The sequence below is a fragment of the Equus przewalskii genome, chromosome 17 (assembly GCF_037783145.1).
Source record: "Equus przewalskii isolate Varuska chromosome 17, EquPr2, whole genome shotgun sequence".
In the NCBI taxonomy this organism is placed as follows: domain Eukaryota; kingdom Metazoa; phylum Chordata; class Mammalia; order Perissodactyla; family Equidae; genus Equus; species Equus przewalskii.
The window spans coordinates 51,286,369-51,312,444 of record NC_091847.1 but is presented as its reverse complement, the minus strand read 5'-3'; the positions used below and the strand labels follow the sequence as shown (position 1 = coordinate 51,312,444).

The 26,076-nt window shown below is 41.7% G+C and overlaps 1 protein-coding gene across 11 annotated transcripts in view; it reads right to left on the bottom strand.

The window, feature by feature from the left end:
* The window catches only part of RAPGEF4 (Rap guanine nucleotide exchange factor 4), a 296,774-nt gene extending 272,746 nt beyond the window's left edge, over window positions 1-24,028 (bottom strand). For 3 of the 11 annotated variants that reach the window (XM_070580181.1, XM_070580184.1, XM_070580187.1), the window contains exon 1: window positions 23,769-23,960. In XM_070580181.1, coding sequence (XP_070436282.1) covers window positions 23,769-23,833 — 65 coding nt within the window. In that variant the 5' untranslated portion in view covers window positions 23,834-23,960. Of the gene's footprint in view, window positions 1-23,768 lie in introns of all 11 variants that reach the window. The other 8 variants (XM_070580178.1, XM_070580179.1, XM_070580180.1 and 5 more) reach the window with 7 other exon arrangements.
* Window positions 24,029-26,076: the final 2,048 nt, after the last annotated feature.

The following is a 26,076-nucleotide window of genomic DNA, read 5'->3' as shown; positions in this document are numbered from 1 at the left end:
GCTTCTCTGGAAAAGTGGGAACAGTATGGGTTCTTAGATGTATATACTTTATTTTTGCACTTCTTTATGGTATAGTTGTCTATTATATTTTTTTTAAATTGTTTTTAAAGATTTTATTTTTCCTTTTTCTCCCAAAGCCCCCCAGTACATAGCTGTGTATTTTTAGTTGTGGGTCCTTCTAGTTGTGGCAGGTGGGATGCCACCCCAGCATGGCCCTACGATCGGTGCCATGTCCGCGCCCAGGATCTGAACCAGCGAAACCCCGAGCTGCCAAAGCAGAGCGCACGAACTTAACCACTCGGCTACGGGGCCGGCTCCTGTTATATTTTTTACATGAATGTTCATAGTAATTTCATATTTCCAGTATCAGCCAAAAACTGGAAATAATCCAAATGTCCATCAACAGATGTTTGGATAAACCAATTCCGTATATCCACGCAATGGACTACAACTCAGAAATGAAAAGATATGAGCTGTGGAGATACACAACACTGATAAATCTCAAAACAATTATGTTGAGTGAAAAGAGTCATCCACAAAAACTACCTATTGAATGATTCCACTTATACGAAACTCTAAAAATGCAAATTAATCTGTAGTGATACAAGGAGATCAGTTGCTGCTTGGAGATGAGAGGGGGTGGGGAGGGGCTGAAGGCAGGGAATATAAAAGGCACCAGAGAATTTAGGAGTGATGGGTATGCTCGCTCTCTTGATTGTAGTGATGGTTTCACATAAGCCAAAACTTACCAAATTGCATAATTTAGATATGTGTACTTTACTGTATGACCTTCTACCTCAATAAAGCTGTTTTTGATAAGTACATAAATAAAATAAAAGTGAGAATTCAGTTCCTCAATTAAACTGAAAAATATTATAGGATATAACAAATCACAAAATATCTTGTTTAATTCGAAATGATAAGCCCACTACTAAGGGAGGAGAACTCTAATGCACATATGGCATTGAAACACAAAATGGTTCTCAGATCACAATCCAGGAAAATCCCCACTGTCTACAAGCCTGGCTGTACCCAGGGTTCAGAACTGACAGTCACATCAGGTCCTCCCGTGAGTCTCCCAATCCAAGGTCTGAAGATACGGGGGAAATTCCTTAACAATATGCAGATTCCCTGTAAGCGCCCACAGCCCACGCAGCTCTCTCTCCCACTTCTACCTCCTAATAGTGGCAGCCAGAACGGGAGAGAAGGGAACCCACTACACAAACAGTAGAGTTGAATATGTCTAGGTTCTCTGGTCGACTCTGCTGGACACACCAACATCTAACACTCCTCAGGTGATTAGAAATCTACACAGAATTTGAAATATATTATGATGTACATCTGAACATAAACAAATAAATTAATTAATTTAAAAAAAAAAAAGAAAATACCAGGAAGTCATTGGCTGTGGCTGGACCCAGACTCATATACACATAGAACCCCAGCATCCGCACTACATCCTCAGCACAAGCATAACCATTTCCCTCAGCTACCAGCTTCCCAGGGCCATGTTGATCTGGGTCCTCCGTCTCTGAGAGATGGCAGTCACTGGGGACAAAAAGACCATCCCGGGTCTCTATCTCCTGAGACAAATGAAGCAGAAGTTGGGTTTGCTGAATACTAAATAGGTCTTCAAAACAGTTCAGGGAAATGGAACAGCTCAATTCTTTTCTGAGTTTTTCTATCACTGTCTACACTGGGTTGAACAGTATCTCTTAAAAATTCACGTCCACCTGGAACGCAAATTGTGACCTTATTTGGAAATAGTGTCTTTTCAGACATAATTAGTTAAGATGAAGTAACACTGGACTAGGGCGAGCTCTAAATCCAATATTACTGGTGTCCTTATAAGAAGAGGAAAGGACACACAGAAAGAGACGCACAGGAAAGAAGACCGTGACACCACCGAGGCAGAGACTAGAGTGCTGCAGTGAAGGCCAAGCTATGCCAAGGATTGCCAGCCACCCTCAGAAGCTAGAGAGAAGCAAGGAACGATCTTCCCCTGGAGACTTCAGAGGAAGCAGGGCCCTGCCAACACCTTGATTTTGGACTACTAACCTTCAAAATTGTGACACAATAAACTTCCGTCGTTTTAAGCCACCCAGTTTGTGGCAATTTGTTATAGCAGCTGTAGGAAACTAATGCACAGTCACACCGAAATTCACCACTCCAAGACAAATTCACAGCCCCATGTTCAGTGCCGGCTCCAACTCTTTGATGAAGCCAACCAAACTGCCCAATAACAGGTTTCCACAGATTTGCTTCTTCCACAAAACTGAAAGCCCTCTGGATAAAAAGACTTCGGTCAGTCTCCATCAGCAAGGAGGGAGCCAGCTTAGACAGATGCTGTTTCTATACATCGCAGAGTACAGCTCCCCAAAGAACTCTCCACAAAAGGGGCAGGTCAGTGCTTTCTGGAGTTCAGCCCCGGATGCTCTTCAATTCAGGGCCTTTCCTCAGGCATTGGAACCGAAGACTCCCAGCTGCATCTGACAGGATGTGGACTCACTGCTACCCTTTGATTGGACAGATGAGACCATATCTTCCACCGTACACCCTGCCACACCCATCTCACCCATTGTCGTTTGACTGGCTTTCCATTGAAAAGCCAAACACAATAAAGGCAGGGAATTCACTGACCTATGCAGGGTTGCAGGATTGCAGGATTTTGGGATGGTACTTCTGCAGGTTCTGTTTATTCACCCATCAATAAAATTTTACTTGGCATCTCCTTTGTGTAGGAAGTGTGTAAGGGGATAAAGTGTGTTTAATGGTGAACAAGAAAGACTTAAAGCATGAAATGGTACTTAGCATTACTTTTTACAAGTTGAGTAGTATTTCTATTAATTTGTGTACAGTTTCTTTCTTAGCGTAATCAAAAAATAACATAAAAGGAAATATCAATATGTAGATATTCAAAATATTGTAACATAATATTAACATACAAAGGTTTTAAAAAGGGACAAACAAGACAATATTTTCATTACATAAAAGTGGAAAAGTCAACATTAATTATTTATAACAAATTCCTTCAAAAGGTCTGTCTGTATTATCTAGCCATAGAAATTTTCAGGTCACTTTTTCCTAATCCATATATCACTAAGTCAAAATAATCAGTTCACAATTTATGTATTCTCGATAAACGGGAGCTTCTCAAGAGCAGGGAATTCATCATCTGAATGAGATGATAATCAAATGTATTGAATACCTATGACCCTCTGCTGTTCTCCCATCGACTCCTGCTTCTGTTTACCACTTTCACGCCACCCACTCTGGGAAAATCGGATCTGATCCCCCAGACTCAGGACCCCCCTGTGTATGTTCTCATTCCTAACCTGGTCCTTCACAGCATGTATGAAAATATATCAAACACTCCTCTGACTACTCGTTCAGTGTCTGTATCCCAGCTAACTTGCATAATGGCACGTTCTCTGTTCCCTTCTCAGGAACGAGCCCCCGCAGCAGAGTCACACACACTGCATTGCTCAATGTAAGGTTAATGGATTAATATGAACTACACAAAAGTTTTATAAAGGATCCCTTCAAAAATTACTTCCTTGTTTCCATGTGAGTCAACACAAGGAAAGTGGTTTATGTGGTGAAATAATGGTGTAGAAGGCGGCGTACACTTATTGAGGAAGGCATGGGGGAAGTGAGGTTCCGGATTTGAAGACTTCATCTTCTTCCAGGATCTCTTCAACCTATTGGCTCACCCAGTCAGAACAAGGCCTACCTTGCCATCTGTACAATCATACCAGACTCTCCCTTGGGAGATCTTCGTTTCAAAAATATAAGTTAGGGGCCAGCCTGGTGGCGCAGTGGTTAAGTTCGCACATTCTGCTTCGGCAGCCCAGGGTTCACCAGTTCGGATCCCGGGTGAGGACATGGCACTGCTTGGCAAGCCATGCTGTGGCAGGCATCCCACATATAAAGTAGAGGAAGATGGGCAAGGATGTTAGCTCAGGGCCAGTTTTCCTCAGCAAAAGGAGGAGGATTGGCAGCAGATGTTAGCTCAGGGCTAATCGGCCTCAAAAACAAACAAACAAAAAAAACAAAAAAATAAGTTAAAGCCTTTCCTTCTTTAATACTAGAAGGCAATGCTGATTTTCACCACTCAACTCTGATAACAGCACACTGGCCTCTGTGGTTCCACAGGCACACTGTTCATTGTGTAATCCAGTCACTCAGAGCAGAGGCCTCCCAGGTCCACAGGCAATGTTTTGTCATTGGTCCACCAGCCCCTTCTCTATCGCAGATCAACTAAGGTAGTGGGTCTGTGCACATGCAAAGATATCCACTCCCCAACTTACATCATGGGACTCCTATCTATGCCCCTGTGTTAGACAGTGATATAGTCCAAATGCAAGGTAGGGATATGGGAAGCCTGAAGCCAGGGGGAGAGGGAGTTGCCGCTCACCAGCTGCAAGTGTCCATTGTTGGTCTCCTCTTCTTCTGTCCTCTATCTCTGATAGGGCACAAGTGGAGCCTCCGTCCAAGACAGAAGGCCTATTTATGCAGACAAATTCAGCCTCTGGGATTCCAAAAATCCCAGATAATTAATAATAACTAATAATTATCAGCTGAAATGGCAGAGGGAGTTGAGGGCTGAGTGGAAGATACCCCTTGACCAAAGAACTTTTTCTTAACCACTCTTGGGACACCATATAGAGTATAGCTCACAGTGATGAAGGTGTGACCCTCAGTGTGGCAGAATAAACAGCGGGGGCCAAGGTGAGGGCAGTCTACACCTCACTAGGTGAGCTTATGCGTGGAGTGGCTGGATTGCTGAAGAGGGACAAGTGCTAGATATAGGACAGGAAACAGAAGAGACTGTACACACTCGTCATTTAACATCATTCTTGGACCCCAAGTGGATGATGCAAGAGGATTTTTGGGTGGCTTCTTTAAAAGACGAGGTTCTGGTGCATAGGAGAAAGCAGTGTGTTTTGTAAACAAGTGGAAACAGGAGGGCACTTGCATTGAAAGTTATCCTAGGATCTAGTGATCTCCCTGTGCATTTCCGTATTACAGGCTATGCAGATTTAATTCAATCTCCTTTGTTCATTGTTCCTTCTTCTTTTTTGATATTCCAAGATTTCTTCTTTTCTCAGCTTCCTTTAGCCATTCTGTTAGAATATATCTGCTGGTGACAAATCCTCTTAGTTTTCCTTCCTCTGAGAATATCTTGATTTCTTCTTCATTCTTGAAGGCTATTTGCACTGGGTATAGAATTCTGGGTTGATACTTCTTTTCTTTCAGCACTTGAAAAATGTTGTTCCACTTCATTCCGGCTCCATGGTTTCTGATGAGAAATCCACTGTCATTCTAATTTTTCCCCCTATAGGTAAGGTAGCATTTCTCTCATGCGGCTTTTTAAGTATTCTTTTCTTTGACTTTAGCTTTCAGAAGTTTGATTACCTTGACATGCATTTCTTTGGTTTTATCCTGTTTGGGGTTCAATCAACTTTTTGAATTTATAGGTTTATTTCTGTTGCCAAATTTGGTAAATTTTCATCCAGTACTTCTTCTAGTACTTTTTCAGCACCAATCTCTCCTCTCCTTCCAGGACTCCAATGAACACGAATGTTAGATCTTTTGTTATAGTCTCACAGACCCGAGTCTCTGTTCCTTTTTTCAGTCTATTTTCTCTCTGTTGTTCAAACTGGGTAATTTCTATTTTTTCTTCAAGTTCGCTGATTCTTTTCTCCATCTTATTCACCCTGTTGTTGAGTGAGCCACTGAGTTTTTAATTTCAGTTGTATTTTTCAGTTCTAAAATTCGTATTTGATTCCTCTTTGTTTCTTCTATAATTCTTTGCTAAGGCTTTTGATTTCTTTGCTTAGACATTCTGTTTTTTCAACTATGTTCCTAATTGCTCACTGAAGCAGTTTTATGATAACTGCTTTAAAATCTAGGTGGGAAGGGCTGCTTCATTATAGCCAGGTGAGGGTGAAAGTTTTGGCTCCACACTTGATCTTTGCTGATGGCAGGCAGAGTGAGCCTACCATTCTGTGCTTAAAAGTAGAAGAGTTATGGAGCCGGCCCTGTGGCCTAGTGGTTAAGTTTGGCATGCTCTGCTTCAGTGGCCTGGGTTCAGTTCCCGGGCACAGACTTACACTTCGTCAGTGGCCATGCTGTGGCAGCAACCCACATACAAAATACAGGAAGACTGTCATGGATGTTAGCTCAGGGCAAATCTTCCTCAGCAAAAAAGAAAAAAAAGTAAAGCAGTTATTATCTAAAAGTTTGCTGTCTTGTTAGGCTTCCCCTTTTTCCTTGTCCTAGAGACAGCAGGCTTTTCCTGAGGCATTTTTTTTTGTTTCTAAGCTGCTTTCTACTCCAGCACCCAGTCTGGGATAGATAAGGCAAAAAGAAAACTAAAGGAACTCACCACTATATCATTCTTCAGATGGAGTGGTCCAAGCCTGTCTGCCATCTTCTCTCCACCTTTCAGAGTCTTTTTCTGTTTGTTTTACTTATAATGTCCAGGGTTTATACTTAATGGGAGAAATAGGGAGAATTGAGTCCATTTGTCCAGAACCAGAACTCTATAGCTGTCTTTTTAGCAGCATTTCTGCATAGAGAAACTGGATCGTGACAATTTCACAACTGTCATATGCATCAAAAGCAACTGTGCACCAACCAGAAACTCATTTACAGAGGCACACTATCTCCCAAGAGGAGATGTTTCCAGGGACATGGCAACCAATGAGCCATATGTTGTTTATTTGTTAATCACTTGCCAACTCTGGCTTTATTGATAATATCACTTCTGAGTTTCACAGCAGCCCGCATGCCTCAGCTGTGATAGTTTGCTTCCTTGCTGTTCAGTATTTATCATGGTGATGTTGACTCCCTGTTCTTTTCTCCATCTGTTACGGAGAAATAACACCCTATGTTTTCATAATTGCATTCATGTTATCCTACCTCTTGTCCTCTGCATCTCTACACCTTGCTTTTTCATCATTCCTTAGCTGGATTTTCCCACTTACCCATATTTTAGGTGGATGATTGTATTTTAGTTTAAGCCACAGGCTATGCATTTGGCCTGCACCTCGTGTGTGAGACATTTTATTTTTGTTTTCAGTCCTGTCATCTTCTTCATAACAAAATTCCAAGAACTAGCATAGAGTCTGCAACCCACCCAACTGCTAACCAGGCTGCAAACGTAGACCTATTAGCCACGTCATCTGTAAGATATGAAACTTCAAATGCAAACCCAGATTGTGGGCTTTTTTTTCCCCTCAATGTTTTGTCAACATGATACAATCTATCTGAATATTTGGAACCATCTTCACTTGCCTTTCAAGATACATTCCACATTCCCTTGTTTTCCTCCTACCTCACTGGTCACTCCTACATAGCTTCTTTTGCTGGTTACTCCCTCTCCCCCCGAACTCTTGCTGGAAAATGGCAGGGCTCAATCTTTGGCCCTCTTCTCTTCAACACTCACTTCCTTGATGTTCTCCAATCTCCTGGCTTTAAATATCATCTATTTATTAATGATTCCCAAATTTATATCTCCAGCTCAGACCTCTCTTCCAGAGTCACATATCCAATTTCCTACTGAACATCTCCAATCTAATAGGTATCTCAAACTCAACATGTCCAAAACTGAACTCCTCTTTCCCTTCAAACTTGCCCTATTCGATAGCCTCACCCATCATAATAGATGACCCCATGATCCTTCCAATTATCCAGGCCCAAAACTTTAGAATTATCCCTGAGTCTTCTTTCTTAAACATCCTGACGTTCAATTCATAAGCAAGTCTTATTGGTTCTACCTCCAAAATGTACCCTACTTCTTCTCATCATCTCCACTACTGTCGCTCTAACCAAACCACCATCATCTTTCATCTGGATTACTGCTATTGCAGTAATTCCTAAGCAGTATTCCTAAGAGGTCTCCCTTCTTCCACCATTGCCTTCTCCCCCAGAGCATCTTTTCAACATTGCTATCATAGTGATTTGTAAAAATGCAAGTCAAACTATGTCATTCCTCTGCTCAAAACCCTTCAGTGGCTCCTTATTTCACTCAGAGTAAAGGCCTTTATAATAGATGTCAGTTCCCCACATGATCTACCCTTATTCTCTGTCTGACTTCCCTACCCTTTCCCTTCCTCACTTCACTCTAGCCACAATAGGCTCCTTACTGTTCTTTGAGCAATCCATACATGCACCAACACCAGGGCCTTTGCACTGACTGTTCCCATTGCTGGATATTCTTACCCTAAACATATGCTTGGCTAACTCCCCTGCCTGTTTGCTTAAATCATACCTTTCCAATGAATCATATTCTGACCGACCTATTTAAGATCACAATCTTCGCCGACCTCACTAGCACCCCTGATCTCTTACGGGACTCTGCTTGTTTGTTGTTGTTGTAGCTTTTTTCCGTAACATATTACCTTCAAACAGAACGTGGAACTTATTTATTATGTTTACTGTTTGGGTTTTTTAAATCTATTTCCTCTGTTAGAATGTGAGCTCTCTGAGAGTGAAGATCTTCTGTTTTGCTCACTGAAGAATCCTAAGCACCTAGAAGGTGTTTCCTAAGCATTCAGTAAATACTTGCTAAATAAAGGAATTAATCTTATTACAGTAATGCCTCAACTATTCAGAAGATATTTATCTGGAAACCTCAGTTATTAAGGAAAAAATCATAGAAGTGAGAGATCACGTAGCATGTAAGTTTAAAAGAATTTGTATAACCAAAATCTAGGCCTTAAAATATGAAAACTCTGAAATTCATACTCTTTACTCAAAAGAAAATCCTCAGGGGCAAAATGTGTGCACTTGCATTACACATACAGCTCCAATACACCCGGCCAACCTGGCTTCTAAAGCCAAAGGATTAGAAGCAGGATATCATGTTTGTGCAAGGAAAGGAGACAGGACAGACACCCAGAGGGCAGCAAGCAAGGAGAGACAGCTTCTGGGCAGTAGGCAAGAGTCAGGCAAACAAAACAAAAACAGGCGGAACATAAAAAAATCTAAAAAAACCACTGGGGCATTTCGTGTTGAAACAGATAATCCACATACTTCAAAATCCCCATATTATAACACAGGATACTAATTTATGTTCAATACACTGAGCCTCAATCATCAAGTCTAAGAAAAATGATATTCAGTATGCTTTAGAACTGCAGGCACATTAAATACCACTCACAAATACCATTCAATACCATTTCGACCAGAATTATTAAATTACATCAAGTTTGGAGGATTAATTGGGATAAAGTGTATGAAATTTCTCTATGATGCTGGATAACTGTAAATAATTAGACTGCTTGGCTTTCAGCCATTTTTTTTATCGTGGTATATCCAGAAATTAATCTTGTGTTCTAAAACAGAGCAGTCTGATCAACTTTACAATTTCAGCAGATTTTCAGAACTCTGGGTAATTTGAGGTTATTGTAATTTAGAAAACATGTACAGAAAATCCTTACATGGCCAAAATGCTTGGGAAATGGTATGTCCTGGGTAGGTGTGCTAGGGTTAGGGCTTGAATAGAAGGCACACATCTGGAAGATGAGACTCAAAAGAGCCACCAGACAGATATCCTTGAGTGAGTTTCACCCTGATTTCCTTTCGGTTAAAGCTCTGACATCTCTAGGAATCTTTTCTTAAAAGACAAACATTTCTGCAAGGGATAGCACATTAAACTCTTGAACACATTGGCTCAAATTACTTCATCAATGGTTAGGAAGTTTGTGACGGGAAGGTTCCAAAGAAACAGATGCAAGATAGAAAACAGAAATGCAGGGCAGTGCCCTACCATTGTGTGTCCACCTCCAGGTGTGGGCCAAGGTGTCTGTCCTACTGGTCCCATTGAAGAGATCTGGCCTCTTGGAGGGCAGATCTCTTGGGGGCTCAGGGGAGAATTGTCAACCCAAAAAGACTGGACAGAGAAGGAGACTAGAAACAATCAACTAGGGACACCTGGGTCCACCAAGTGGGTTGACGATGACGCCTTCCATAGCCCCTGGAAGCTTGCTCAGAGTGGGAAGACAGAGTTAAGGGTAAAACTTAGAGTGGACTGCTATCCTGGCAACCCCAGGACACCTGAGATATCCACCGGGGGTGCAGGGAGGAGAGGCAGAGTGCGGTGAGAGAGCAGAGGGCTGCAGGAAGGGGCACCGGAGCACACAGTTCTCCATCTATAGCCACATATCATCTTTATGGTGATGCCCAGGGCTCTGAGGACTTTTGAAAAGATCTTATTTAATTTTAACTTGACGTTTCCCAAATTTTTTATCATGAGCCTTTTTTTTCTTTGCACGATCTAGTAATGTTGCAAGGAACGTATTTGAAGCACTGTTATAGTGGAAAGGGAATGGGGTTTCATCCTATGTCAGTCCCTGGCACTTCCTAGCTCTATGACCCTGTGGAAGTAATTTAACTTTTCCAAACCTCAGTTTCCTTATTCGCAAAATACAGATAATAGCAGCTATGTTACCATCTCTATGGAAAGGAATTTGAAGATATGTATCCAAAATCTTAAATCTCTTCACATACATTAACTAATTTTAGTTCTATGGATATCTCTACTCTAAGAAAGCAATCTAAAACACAGGAAAAACTTAATATAAAAGGTTATAGCATGATAACATATAACAGCAACAATCGCTTTTAAGTGTCTTAATTGTCCAACAAGGGAAAACTTAAGCCATATCATTTCAGCCAATAAAAATTATATTTACAAAGAATTTTTAATAACCCAAGAACATGATCCTATAATATTAATTTCAAGAGGTATAAAATCTTAGAGTATGAGCTCAAACAGCTTAAAAAAATACGCATACAAAAAATTCTGTAGGAAAACACACTGACATTTTACGACCATAAATGCAGAAATAAATTAATAATCCTCAGCCAGAAATTCTTTGATTAAAGTGCAATTAAAATGTACTTTAAATCATAGTCCATTACTTTTCATAAGCTTCTGTCATTTCCTTCCGGGAAGGAGAAGGACACGTCAATACTCTCAGAAATTGTCAATGTAACACTCTCAGAAAGAAGCAGGGCGCATATGCATATTGTCGCTCTGAGCTGCAAGCCAGCAACAGCTCTCACAAACCCAGGGGAGAGAAAGGCATGTGGTGGTAGCAACTGAGTCAGCTGGCACACGAAGGAGTCGTGCTGCTGTCTCAGAGACCTGTTTTAGCATCTAAACATCAGTGGGCTCTTTTTTTTTAATGTTTTCTTTTCTCCTAAAATTTCCTTCATTACTCATTTTTCATTTTTTAAAATCTCTTTTAATTCCTTCAATACAAATCCTACAAGATAAAACTCCCATCGATGAAGTTTCTGCTATATAATTATAGAAATAAGCAGAATTCAACACATAAAATCAATTTTATACCTGTGTTCCTTCCCAATTCAAAAGAAATTCAAAAGGTAAATTCAAATGCTATTCTAGTGGCATAAGACTATGTGGCAGAATCAGACTGCAAAATTCTTTAAAGGCAGGTGAAAATCAATTGTTAGTGAGTAAATTTTTAAAAAATCAACGTTAACCCAACTAAAATGGAAAAAAGAGAATCTCCTTTTTAGATAATTTCCCAGCATCTTTAAAATCACTCCATCCTGTTGTTTTCTTACTGTTCACACTCCCTTCTCCCTAATATCCACACTCATTCCCTAAAAGTGATGAACAAAAGATACAAATGTTTTAATCATTTCAATTTTACAATTTAACTACTTTATGATTCTCTTTCAGGTAACCCAAAACAACACAGGCTTAAGTAATGTCCACTTCCGATTTCTGTGAGTTCCTCCGAGGAGGAGCGTCATTGCTCATTTCTCCTGTGGATATTTACGGTTAGGACTTCTAATGATAGAGACAAAAAAAATATTAATCATATAAACACAAAGAGTCTTTTAAAAATGAGCTTTACTTTGATAGCCATAATCTGTTGAATGCTGAATTCTAAAAGGAACCTCTAAAGTGGTTAAGATAAATACCCAATGAAGTGCTAAAAAGGCAGGAAGCGAAGCAATAGAGATAATGTAAAATCCAATTGAGGAAAAGATAAGGCGCACTCACCAGCTGATAAGGTACAGTTACAGCACAGCACGGGAGAGGAAAGAGCACAATAAAACTGTCTTCTATTCCCATTCTAAGTCTGGCCATGCTTTGGAGATCTGCCTTACAGATGAAGGTGCCTTATTATATGGTCCTGTTGCATCTTCTGTAATCGCACCTTTTTCTATTGGTAGAGGGCTCCCCTATTTATGCTCCAATGATCTGGATAATGAAACAGGAACTCCTGGTCTAAGTATTTACATTATTTTCAGTAAATAAAATGTAAAACTTGGCTACCGACTAGATAGCTCTAACTCTACAAATCAGATCTTCAAATACCACCAGGGAATATCCACACGGAGTCTGCTGCACGCATGGTACTTTAATATAATCACAGATACTTAACTGTTCTCAGCTGTCTGCAATTTTTGACATGAAAAAATTTATATACATATTGCTGTATCATTTAATTAGTTGATGAGAAAAATATGGTAAGAATTCAATACAAAAACATTACCAAAAGGCAAATGGTGGAGTGATAGAAAAGTTGTTTAAGGTAGTGAACAAATCCTCAAAATGAGAAATTGTTGGAGTTTCTAGGTATTCAGGACCATTTCCTTGCTCTGGTCCAGCTGTCTGAGAGGTCTATCTTAGGCCTCTGACCCTGCAGAGGTACGAGACAAATCATCACTGATAAAAGTAAGCTGCCTATACATGAAACCCGAAGTCCATCAGTAGGATGGAGATGCTGATACCACTACCAGTCAGCCATCAGCATCCACACAGTATCTTTAGAACCTCATTTAAATGATAGTACTTTTCCTGATCTGTATAGCACTCATCAGTTCTCTAGGGGTAACTTTCTTTTTCCTCAAAAATTATTATAAAGAAGAACTAAAGTGAACAGTATTTTAAGATTTTATTTTTTTCCTTTTTCTCCCCAAAGCCCCCCCCAGTACATAGTTGTATATTCTTCGTTGTGGGTCCTTCTAGATGTGGAATGTGGGACGCTGCCCCAGCGTCGCTTGAAGAGCAGTGCCATGTCCGCGCCCAGGATCCGAACCAACGAAACACTGGGCTGCCTGCAGCAGAGCGCGCAAACTTAACCACTCAGCCATGGGGCCAGCCCCAAAAGTGAGCAGTATTTTAAATATCTTTAAATAATAATATTTAAAGGATAAACCAAAATTTCAAAATTTATCCCTTTCAACATTTTCTGAAATTACTTTTGTCTATTACATCAACCAAATCAATAATATACTATAGATACTATAAAGGAAAAACTCAGTTTTCCTCCTTCTGTGTAGGGAAAAACCCAATTCTTCCCTACTGTGTTTCTCTCCTGTGAATCTCCTGTAGTGTTGCCCAACCCATGTTTTCTAAAATACCTCATCTACTTATTTAGTAAAGCATGGATTACACTGATTTAAATTCATACCAGGTGGCCTCTCAGCTCATTCACGGTCTTTGATCAAATGTTACTTCTGTAGAAAGACCTGCCCATGCTCTCTAAAAAATCAGCACCCCTCACTTTCTTCCCCTTTCTCTGCTTTGTCTTCCTTCGTCGGTCTTATCACTATCCGACATTGTAGTATAGATTTGTCTGCTCCTTACTCCATCACTCTATCTCCTCTTACCTGTGGACTCATAGCATTTATTACCACCTAACTTGTCCTGTTTTGTTCACCACTGTATTCCTCACCACGTGCAACAGTATCCACCCTATACTGGGTACTCAATAAATAGTTTTTTGAATGACTGACTGAATTAATTAATGTCTTCTCAACTGGTATTTAAATTCATGAGGTCAGGGGCCTTGTCAGTTTTTCTCACTAAGCTATCCCCAGCAAGAATATCAGATACATGGAAAGCAGAGTAAAATCTCCAAGTGAATGAACAGTAGGAGAGTCAATGACTAAGATCAAATCCTTTTCCTACAGCACATTAGGGTTATGGAAGAAGGAAAAGACCATGAGGCAGGGAGAAAGAGAGAGGCAGAGGTGTGACAAAAGGAAGGGCAAGGGACATTGGTGATAGAACTTCCTTATATCTCAAGCTTGTTTAAGGAGCTGATAAAGAAAATGTGTAAGATTCAAGAATTCAACGTTTTCTGTAACATGTTCAATAAGTAGCCAATCAGTAACTAGAAGAAGGAGTCTGGTTTGAGTCCAAAGTCATACTACTCTTCATCTAACCAACAACATAGAATAGCAACACTCCAGGTATCTATTGGGAAATACTACTTCAAAGTCACTGCTACTCACTTTTAATAATTAGCAATAGCTTGATGTGAAAAACAGTATTTATGAAGGATTTCCTGAAAGAGAAGTAATTTCTAAATCCATTTCTAAAATATCCTAAAATCCATCCTGGGATTAAATCAGACCATCAGAAAGTTGTAGGCCACCTAGGAGAAATACTCTCCTTTGGCATTACACTATCAAGATATATTGAAAACCCTATGAAACCCATTGCTGAATTCACTGTTGAGATATTGTGAAGGATATTGTTCATCACATTGCACAGTATCTTCCCCATGAGGTTGAAGAGGTCAACAGGTCCCAGTATCAACTTGATTAATTGTTCTTCTCTGGCAGAAATAGTTTTCATTTGTAAACACTGAATAATGAAATATTTGTGCTTCCTTCTTTGTGTTGATCATGAGAAATCATAATTTTATTATAAAAGAAGGAAAGTTTAAAATTAACTATCTAAGTTTCCATGTTAAGAAGCAGAAAAAGAAGAGTAAATTAAACCCAAGGTAAGTAGAATAAAGAAAATTTTAAAAAGCAGAGATCAATGAATTACTCAAATAGAGAAAATCAACTAAAATCTGGTTCTTTTAAAAGATTGACAAAGTTGAGAAGCTCCTAGCAAGACTGACCAAGAAAAAAAGAGAGCAGACACAAAATTCTAATAAGGTATGTGAAGGAGGGAACATCACGGCATATCCTAAGGACATTAAAAAAATAATAAGAGAATACTATGAACAACTCTATGCCAATAAATTTGATAACTTGGATGAAATGGACAAATTCCTTGAAACAACTTATCAAAACTGACATAAGAAGAAACAGAAACCTGAGTAGTCCTCTATCTACTAAAGAGATTGAATTTGTCATCAAAAAGCTTCCTACACAGAAAACTCCTGGCCAGATGATATCTAAAACAGAAATAACATCAATATTACACAAGCTCTTTTAAAAAGAGAGAAAAGAAAAAAAATAGAGAAAAAAGAATTGTTTCTTGATTCAAGCAAGTCCATTCTCACCCCCTTCTGTTCAACTTTGTCCTGGAAATCCTAGCCAATGCAATAAAACAAGAAAAACAAATATTAAAAGACATAAAGATCACAAAGAATAAGTAAAACTGCCAATATTCACAAACAAGACTGTCTACATAGAAAATTCCAAGGATCTACAAAACAACTACTTAAACTGAATAACCTTTCCAGAGTTACACCATTAATAAAATCAAAACTTGAATTTTAACCAATACAGCTTAGCTCCCAAACTCTTAACCCCTACACCATGCTCTCTACTTAGAGAAGACCATGCAGCTACACTCGTATTAGCCCACAAACTTCAATACAGCCATTACTGTAGGTTAATAACTTCACCAAGATCACATGACTAAGGGGTGGAGATGACAGACTTGAATCCAGGTCTGGCTGACCCTGAAACAAAGCTGATTTGAATATATCATGCTTTCCAGATTGAAAGAAGAAAACAATGAGATGACTGAGATCCAGATGATAAGGCGCTGAAATAAAGCAGTAGAATATAAAGGTCAAGAGAAGAACTGGTCACACGTTAAATGTAAAAAAGGAACATAGGAAAGGTAAGATGTGGGTAACATTAAAGTTTTGAGAATGAGAGTAGTACTGTCATTAATAAAAAAGGAAAGTAAGAAGGAGAAACTAATGGAGAGGAGAGTTAAGAAGGATGAAGTCAGCTTTAGACAAGTTGAGTATCAACTTATTAGTTTAGGGATAATTTTGACAGTAAATGATAGAAACCCTGACAAAGAGTGGTTTCTAGAAATAGGGTGGGTTTTTTCCTTCACAAAACAAAAAATCTGAAGGTGAGCAACTACTGATCTAAATTCAGTAGCTGAACAAAGTCAGACCTGGAGTGTGTTTCTTCCGGCCTTTCCTTGTGGGATTATAATATGGTTGCCATAGGCCCAGGCCTCAGGTCATAATTCCAGGAAGAGAAGAGGGTAGTATCAAATACATCTGTGTCTTTCATCAGTAAAGCAAGAACTTTCACAGAAGTCTCTAGTAGACTTCTGCTGTGTCTCATTGGACAGACCTGTGTCACATGGACACCTAGCCTCTAGGGAGGCTGGGAAGATAAGTATTTTTTTTTCCAACCTCTATAACAGAGGAGGTTAAGGAAAACAATACCTGGCCCAAAATATTAATGGAATATTTGATGTGAGAATATCCAATGGAGAGAGAAAAATGCATCTGCTTTAGAAGATAGACCAAGGATAGAGAATTTAAGTAATTTGTATAGGCAAACACAGGAAATGGATGGGTGCTCCAAGAAAGAACATGAATGAAGAGAAAAGAGGGTCATAACAGCACTTTGTTTTTCTTTTCACGCAGGGGAAGCAAGCAGATGCACACGGATGCAGCTGAGTAAACACAGTAGCCAGGTGCCTCCAGTCCAGCCAGTCAGACATTTGCTTTCATCTGTTTGGCTAGGTCTTTGTCATCCTTCCCATCCAGTTATTTCCACCTTCCTTCTCTTTCCTCAGCCTCCCAGTACTCCTAAGTCGGTTCTCCTCTCCCTTGCCCTCATCTGTGATTTGAAGGTACTGGAGGAAGATTCACTCTTCCCTGGCACTCTTCAAGATGCATATAGATGGGTTTAAATCTTAGTAAAGAAAAACTAGCTGCTTTGGGATTGGGAGGTGGAACAGGAGGATAAGCAGCTACTGTGGAAGGGCTATGAAATCTTATAAACTCATAGGAAATTCAAACTAAAAGGGATCTGCCAGTATCACCCACATTGGAGGAGCCAGAAATCCATTTGGGAGAATCCAAACTAGACAAGGAGGCAGCATTTGCTCTGCTGAGCACCACTCTTTCACTGAAGACTCGGGCTCTCAGGCTGTTTGCAGGAGACCAGGCTACAAGGCCATGGGTGTGAGGGACCAGGCACCCTTCTCTCAGGCCCATTGCTCTGTGGGCACACCATCCCCCACATGCCTCCAGTCTAAGGGGACCAGTTCTGGCTGAATCTTTCCTTTCCTAAAATCCTAGGGCAGGGAGAATCAGCACCACCGAATTTAAGCCTGATTACACATTAGGTTGTGTTGTCCTCTCACTGCTCCACACATATAGGTCATGTGTTCCCAAGTATTGAGGGCTACAATGAGATGTCCCCCAAAAAGTTGCAAATAAGATAACTGCCAAGCAGTAAACTTTAAAAGCAACATAACACTAATGTCACAAAAAGAGGATCACTTGACATTATGTGCCTCAGGATGCAAGTATACAACACTTCTGTGAAGTACTGTTGCCAAAAAATCATTTTTTGATTTAAATCTAATTGAGCTCTAGATCCAAACACCAATTTACAGGAAATACAGGGGACAAAGGGACATATTAAAAGACACCATGGAGGTATAACTAAAATTCAGACTGTTAAAAAACACCTCACCTGTTTCTTCAACAAATTTACTACAAGGAAGAAAAAGAGAGAGAGGGAGAACCCAGAGATTAAAAAAGACTCAGAGATGTATCAACTAAATACAACTAATTTACATCCTAATACAAACTGAAAAAAAAAAAGTTGTGAGATAAATGGGGAAATCTGAACACTGGACATTTGGTTCTACTAGCAAACTAATGTCAATTTTTTAAAGGTGTTGGTGGTGAACACAATGTAGTCTATACAGACGTCAAAATATGATGATGTACACATGAAATTTATATAATGTTATAAACCAGTTACCTCAATTAAAAAAAAAGAAACAGAAAAAAAAACTTTAAATGTGTGAGAATGGTACTGTTTTCCTTATAAAGAGCCCTTTCTTTTTCGTTGTTGTTTTTTTTAATTTTATTTTGAGGAAGACTGGCCCTGAGCTAACATCCATGCCCATCTTCCTCTATTTTATATGTGGGACGCCTGCCACAGCATGGTTTGCCAAGCGGTGCTATGTCCGCACCCGGGATCCAAACCAGCGAACCCTAGGCTGCTGAAGCAGGACATGCTAACTTAACCACTGTGCCACCAGGCCGGCCCGGGTCCTTACCTTTTAGAGACATATACTGAAATATTTACAGATGAAATAATTCTACATCTGGGACTTGCATCAAAATAATCCTGGATGTAGTGGGGGATGAATATAACAAGGGGTATAAATAAATCAAGATTGGCTGTGAGTGGATGATTGTTGGGGGTGGGGGTGTGCAAGAGAATTATTATACTGTTCTCTCTTCTTTTTGCATATTTTAAAATTTTCCATAACAAACGTGTTTTTTGATAATAGATTAGAATAGAGCTAGGTACTGTCATTTTTTAAAAAAAGCATTCACATCAGCCAAAGAAACACAAAAGGAGCAGCAAAGACAAATGTTGACAGTGCCCATCCAAGCCCTTTCCAAGGAAACGGGGGCCAGTGGAAGCAGCTCCCTGCAAGGCTGCAGAGGCCGCTCCATCCCAGAGGAGGAGGATGCATCTGGCCATCTCACCCTGATCCCATAAGCACCTTCTGCAGTCGGGGTGCTGCACTGAGGCTGGAGATAAAATGATGAATAAAATAGAGGGGCTGACATCAAATGATGCAAAAATAGAAGTAGACAGGCAATTGTGATGGAGCCTGACTTGTGTGGTTACAGCGTTGGACAAACAGTGCTATGGGATGTAATGATCATGTACTGGAAGAGGTGACAACCAAGCTGTCCTGAAGGTTTCTAGAGCTATCTTCTGATTATAATTCAATGCCCGGGCTCTGTCATTCTAGGAGGAGAATGAGCTGGCTAGAAGTTGTAACTGCCCTGATCTCAAGGCAGCTTTGCTTCTCATAGCAAATGCTCAGCATGGGCTTCTGATAACAACTGCATTTCCCATACTGCTTGCCTAGAGGAGGAATATATTAGCGAAAAGATGTGAGTGTCCACTTCTCTGATGCTATCTTTATGAACTTTCTGGTTTTTACAGTCTCTGAGAGTTTGGTGCCTATGTATCTGGTGCTTGAAAAATGTATTAATTCTTGATGCACTGACAAATCAGGATTCCGAGACTGCAAGACCAGCCCCAAACCCTGGGTAATGTCATCCATCCCTTGGGACCTGCCTGGGTAGACACCAGCCTTCTCCAGTGACAGCCTTCTGCTCTGCATGCTTCTTTGATCTTCTGTATTCTTCAAGGGTGAGACTGAGTCTGACGCTTCTTTGATATCTGAGTCATCCTCTCTCACCATGTCTGCTACAAAGCATTTTGGTTTTTGACAAATTTATTCCTTGATTTCTTTCACTCTCATTAAACGGGAATCAAGTCAGATGCAAAGACACTGTAAGAAGCATTTTTTAAATGAAACAATAATTTAAAAAATTCTTCAGGTGTTTTGAAAGATGATAACCTTTTTTACACATCCAAACCATGTTACCTTCATTCTCTGCTTTGGCCTATGATTACCAGGGGTCCTTAAAGAAGCCAATCAACTGAGGACCTCCTCCAAGCTATACTAACTAACTGAAGAACAAGAAGCCAAACATCGTGAACTCCTTCCCAGACGAAGACAATTTCTGTCATCTCCAGTGGTTTCTCTGTCAGTGACTTTGCTGGATTCTTTCATCTCTAATAGGGGATGGCAAACTTTTCTTCAAAGATCCACATAGTGGGGCCGGCCTGCTGGTGTAGTGGTTAAGTTCACGCACTGCAATTCGGCAGCTCAGGTTCACAGGTTCGGATCCCAGGCGCAGACCTACACCACTCATCAGCTATGCTGTGGCGGCAACCCACATATAAAGTAGAGGAATACTCGCACAGATGTTAGCTCAGGGCCAATGTTCCCCAGAAAAAAAAAAAAAGATCCACATAGTCAATACTTCAAACTGTGTGGGCCACACAGTCTCTGTTGCAGCTACTCAACCCTGCCACTGTAGCATGAAAGCAGCCTTAGATAATATGTAACCAAATGCGTGTGGCTGTGGTCCAACAAAGCTTTGCTTACAGACATTGAAATTTGAATTTCATGGGTCACGAAATATTAATCTTCTTTTGATTTATTTCCAACCATTCAGAAATGTAAAAACCATTCTTAGCTCAGGAGAGACACAGGCAGCTGCCAGATCTGGCCCACGGGCCACAGTTTGCCAACTCCTGCTCCACAGTGACAAATATCAGCAATGATTCACTCTACATTTGCGCAGATGTGTAGTCTCTTCATCATACTCCCTTACCAACCGTGAGAATTACGACCTATAAATGGTTCTTAAATTTACAGGTGGCAAACTGAAAGTCTTACAGGAAAAAAATTTTCACTAAAATTAAACAGTGGCCAGCACATTAAAAAAAAAAAAGACATTTCACATATCTCAAATCCCAAATAGTGGGTACTATGTACATAATATGTTTCTAGTTACCATCTCTGCTCAGAAAAAATTGTAAGATCAAGGAGATAGTGATACATTTGTTTTAGTTTAACAATATGTCCACTGACACTTCTTTCAGTGTCTTTTCATCCATACAAATATTCAATGTCATTCTGATTTTAAGATTAGTATTCATACACTCTCATCTCCTTGGTCCCACCATAGCCCAAGAACTTGGGTTCCTGAAACATAAAAAGTTTTGGATTTTCTTTCTTTAACCTAATCCACATATCTACATATTTTTCAACCCCCTCCCCACACACAAGTTTATACAGCATTGCTTGTCTATGACAACCTTCTAGGCAGACCTAACAACATTTCTAAGGCTTTATGATACTTGTTTTGTTTTGCGTGTTTACATATTTCTTTACTGGCGCAGACTTTCTACTTTAACTCCCCTTTTTATTTCCGACCCCTCAGTTGCTCTTTCTCTAGCTATCCACAACAGCTGCCATTTGCATGATGCATATACCTAAACTACATTTCCCAGCTGTGGAAAAGGTCCCAGCATCAGATTTCTGAATAGTACTCAGGGGTTCAGTGCACTATTCCCTCTTTTTTGCGTGTGTATGCTTGAAAATGTCCATAATCACAAGTTTTAGAAAAATAGAACATACATTCCTATACTCTAGGTGATCATAAGAGAAATTTGTGGTTGGGAAGAAATTAGCATATTTTTATGCCTCAGCTGTGTGTCTTTGTTCACATTGCTCCCTCTGCCTGGCATGCCCTCCCCAAATTCTCTACTTGATACAATCCCCCTCAACTTTCAAGGCCCAGGCAGGAACGTGTGGGAAGCACCCCTGGCAGAGCGCATGACTCTCTGCTCTGCATCCCCACAGCAGTTCCTACATCTCCATTAAAGCACTTATCGTTGCATTGTGGGTGGTTGTTTATGTAGTTCTACGATCCCACCCCCAAGTCAATAAGCAGCTCTCATCTTTTGTTTTCTTGCATCCCCAATGACCAACACAGTGCCTGGAAGAGGGTGTCAAGATTGCCCTTCTCAGAAATATGGAGAGCAGTGTCCCACTAAGGAGTGACTTGAGGGGGCTTCCCCAGCCAACTTCCGTCAGCACCCTTCATCTTCCTCCTCCCCTAAAAAACTAACAGACAATCTAAGTAAAAATGCAACTTCACAACACGTACCCCAAGGCCCGCTTACAATTAGACTGCCACTCCTCAACTCTTCTTCAAAGGAATACCAGCAGAAGATGCAAGGTTCTCAACACCATAAAGTAAGAAATTTACATGGCACCTCACAGTTTTCAAAGAACTTTCACAATGTTTTTCTTGTTTGGTCCACTAATCCTTGGGAAGACAGACAATTCCATCCTCATTTTTCAGAAACTCGAGGAAATAAAGGTGACATGTCTAAGATCAGAGCTGGTGATAGCTCTGGGCCTAAAACCCCTAACTTATTGACCTGCCCACTCTCCCGCACTCCCTGAATGCCAGAGCTTTTGTGGAGGGTTGTTTCCTTTCCCCTTGTAGATTTTTCCCCATTATGAATAGAAAATCCATTCCGAACAAAACCATTTGGGCAAATACACATTATGAAAAGACAGAGTCAAACATACCCCATGTGTTAGCATTGCTCTATGATTTTGCCCTATTTTCTGACTAAAAATGACAAAAAATGGCATACCATGCATTTCTGCAAATAGAAATATGTAATCTATTATCTAAAAAATTCACTGACGCGGAAGCACTAGTGTTTATGGTTAAGTACAAGAGCTTGATTTTCTCTTCTTTTATAATTCATCTTTCCTAAACTATTACATTTAGATTACTTATCACATTAGCAGGCTCTTCACTTAAACATGTTCTTAGTCCCTTTACATAATTCTGTATGATTTAACCATCACTTCAATCCTCTTACTATTTATCGTGTGCAACTCTTCTAATATTAGTACACATCATTTCAGACGTAAATAGGGCACTGCCTGCCAAAAAATCTTGCTACTGCGTGGTAACTGAAAGTAAAGATTATTTCTCAGATATATTAAGTTATTCAAATGAGCCACATTTAGCTTTTCTCAAATTGCTACTTAATTTCTTTCAACAAAGGCCTACAATAGTAAAGTATACAGAATATGTCACACTTAAGATTTTCAAGTTTGATCTGGTTATGAATCTGCTAATTGTAAAAAATTTCAATATGGCAGAGCGCAAAACATTTCGCACAAATGCAAATAGAGATGTCACGCAGATCACTGCAAGACATGAATCACTGCCTACTGCATCAAACTCAGAAATTCACAGGCAGTTCACTCTGCAAAATGTCTTAGTTCTTAAAAGTTCAGATGCATCATCTTTTAATCAAGGTAATAAACTATAATTGCTAATATACTGTGTGATATTTGCTGCTAAACCCACAATCTGGACAAACAGAAAATAATGCTATCAGAGCCTGGAAACAATTGCAGTCCGCTGTTACACACAGCACCCTCTTTATACAGAGCTGTCCTCGGGAGTTACAATGCTTTACGGTTCTAATGTTTTTCGAGTAAGGGTCTTTTTCCGAGAAGCAAGTATTAAGACGAAAGCAGTCTCCCGCGTGACCTTTCTAACACAGACCTTGAGCAAGCGACTGCGGGGGCAGAAGCTGAGAATTTCAGCAAGGCACTTGACAGCTCCACTAGGGTCCCTCACACTTTGCTTTCAGGAACAAAAAAAAAAAAGGAATGTTACTCTGCACCTGCCTTTGCCCCCACCCTTCCTTAAAACTTAAATCACATTTACCCCTAATGGTCTGAACAGCGGAAAGAAGGTATGAATATATTCTTCTGTCCCGTGATGTCAAGAGAAAATAACCCCCCACCCAAGAGCGGCGCCCGGAGTCGCGGGTGGGCGGGGAGCAAGAAATGTGAAGGAGGGGCGGGGGATCGCAGAGGCTGGTGCCCCCCCAACCCCACCACCACCACTGCGCGGCATCTCTCCACGACGTGTAAAAATCTCGTGCGGGTGGCGCCCCGGGAGAGGCTGGGGTCTGTGTCCCCCTGCAGCCCGGCCCAGGACCCTCAGCCCCCCGCCCGCTCGGGGACCGTCCTCCCGCAGCGCCGGTCTCGGGGCAGGGGCAGGGGCAGCGCCGCAGCGCCCGGCCGGCGGGGGGCCCTTCCGAGCTACCTTTTATCCAGGCAGGCGATCCACTCGGCCGACGAGGAAGAATGGGCAGCGTGCGCAGCGACCATGTTGGGCAGCGGCGCGCGGTGTCCCCGGCGGCGGCGACCTCCCGCGCTCGCGCTGCCGCTGCCTCTGCCTCCGCCTCGCCGGCCGCCCCGACCCGCTCCTCCGGGCCCGCCTCGCGCCTGCGACGGGCCCGCCCTCCCAGCGGGCCTGCCGGGCGGGGGGCCGGCGAGGGGGGGACCCGAGGGGCGGGACGCGGGGACCGGGAGGGCCGGAGCCGCCCGCCCGCCGCCGCACTGCGGCGCCTGGGGGTGGGGAGCCCCGCGTCCCGCCCGCTGCGGGGAGGGGGCGAGGTGGCGACCCCAGGTGGCCGGCCACCTGCGACAGGTGGCTGCTGCGGCTCGGAGAGACCTGGGCCCCACCCCTCACCTCGAGGCCTCTGGAGCGTCGAGGGAGGGAAGGCGCACGGGTAGGGGGCAGGGGGATGTCAGTGTCTACATATTTTTCATACAGCAAATGCCACTAAAATGGCTGCTGCCTCTCCGTTTCCTTAGAAACCCATTAGTCTTCCTCAGCAGCTGTCAAAACTTGCTGGCAGTTTCTTACTCACCTTTCCTGTTTACCTTTACGAAGGGATGGAGAGGAGGCTGTCATGGCTTGGGCTGGGAAGGCCCACAGTGGTCTTTCGGTGTGGAATCCAGGGGACAGTTCTCCTGGAGGGTGAGAAGGGCTGGGATGGAATGGAGAGGTAGTGCAGGCATGGTTGAAGGCAGGGAGGGGAGGCCAGTGGGCCAGAATGGTGACCAGAGGTAACTGAGGGAATGACAAACTGAAGTCTCTGGCCTTGAACCTTGGACCTGCTTGGGCTTCCATTATTTGCATGATGAAAAGAAACACAATTAAGAAGGGGAAGCAGTGAGGCCACAAACAGAACTAAGGTTTGGGGAGTGCTGGGCAAGATCCCAAGACTCTTGGGTTAACTTGGTTGGTTGATCCCACACACCACTTTCTCCACGGCTGGAGTGTTGAATGGGTTGTCACTATGGCCTGTCCCTTGTAAGTGTTCACGATAAATGTTAAGTCCAGAAGTTGTTCAGTTACACTGCCGAAAATCAAATTATGCTCTGATGGTTGTTTAGGAATTTGAGGACAAGTTAAATCTTTTGGACTACTACCAAGCACTGTTTTGATATTTATGGTGTGCATTTAGGGGTAGACAATAGGGAAAGAAACACAGCATTGCTTTCCTTACTTTGCTTTTTTTCTCTCCTGCCCTCCCCTCACTCCCCTGCTCAGAGGAGGTTCAAGGAGACTGGAGAGAATGAAACAGCAGGTGCACTCTGGCATGCTTTTATCCTAATAAAAGTCCTCCAAAGAACTTGCCTCGTCCCCTCTGCTCGAATGCCAGGATCTGGTTTCAGACCTGCCACCGTTCCCTTGTTCCCTCGGCAACACCTCCCTACTCAGTGCTTGTCCCCCAGTTGACCTCCATCCTGTTAATTCCTGTCATGTTTCAGGTAAATAACACTTAAAATGTTACACTGTACAAAGATTACCAAAGGTGTTTACCTTGTTATTTTTTTATGGTAGAGGTATGAGGGCGAAATGAATTTCCTATATTTATTAAGATTTATTTATTGGGCCCGCCCGGTGGCTGACTGGTTAAGTTCGCTCACTCCACTTGGGCAGCCCGGGGTTTCACCAGTTCGGTCCTGACTGCAGATGTGGCACCGCTCATCAGGCCATGCTGAGGCAGCGTCCCACATAGCACAACCAGAGGCACTCACAATTAGAATACACAACTATGTACTGGTGGGCTTTGGGGAGAAGAAAAAGAAAAAAAGATTTATTTATAAAGGCATCAGAGAGCTCTTGAGAATGTTTCAGGGTCACCAAATGCTTTCTCGAAATGCCTTTACGCAGAGAATGCTTACAAGTAAGGAGTTAGAAGAAAAAAGGACTGCACGTGACTTATCATTACACAGAGGCTCAGAGTTGCCATAGTTTTTGGCTGTGATACTATTAATAGTCACCATTTATTCAACATCCCCTGAGTGTCAGACGTTGTGCAGAGTTCTCTACATGTGTTATCTCATTTACTCTTCAGAACATTCTGTGAAGCAGAGCCGGAAAGACACATGTCCAGGGCACTGCTCCACAAGGAGGGACAAATATCTTTGAAGCTGTAATGAAACAGAGAAAATTACGTTTATCAGTACGTTCAGGGAGAGTGTGGATTGGGTTGGAAGGAAGACACGAATGAGCTGCTTGGGGTGCGAGTGAGACCCCAAGGAGTCTAACGTGCATT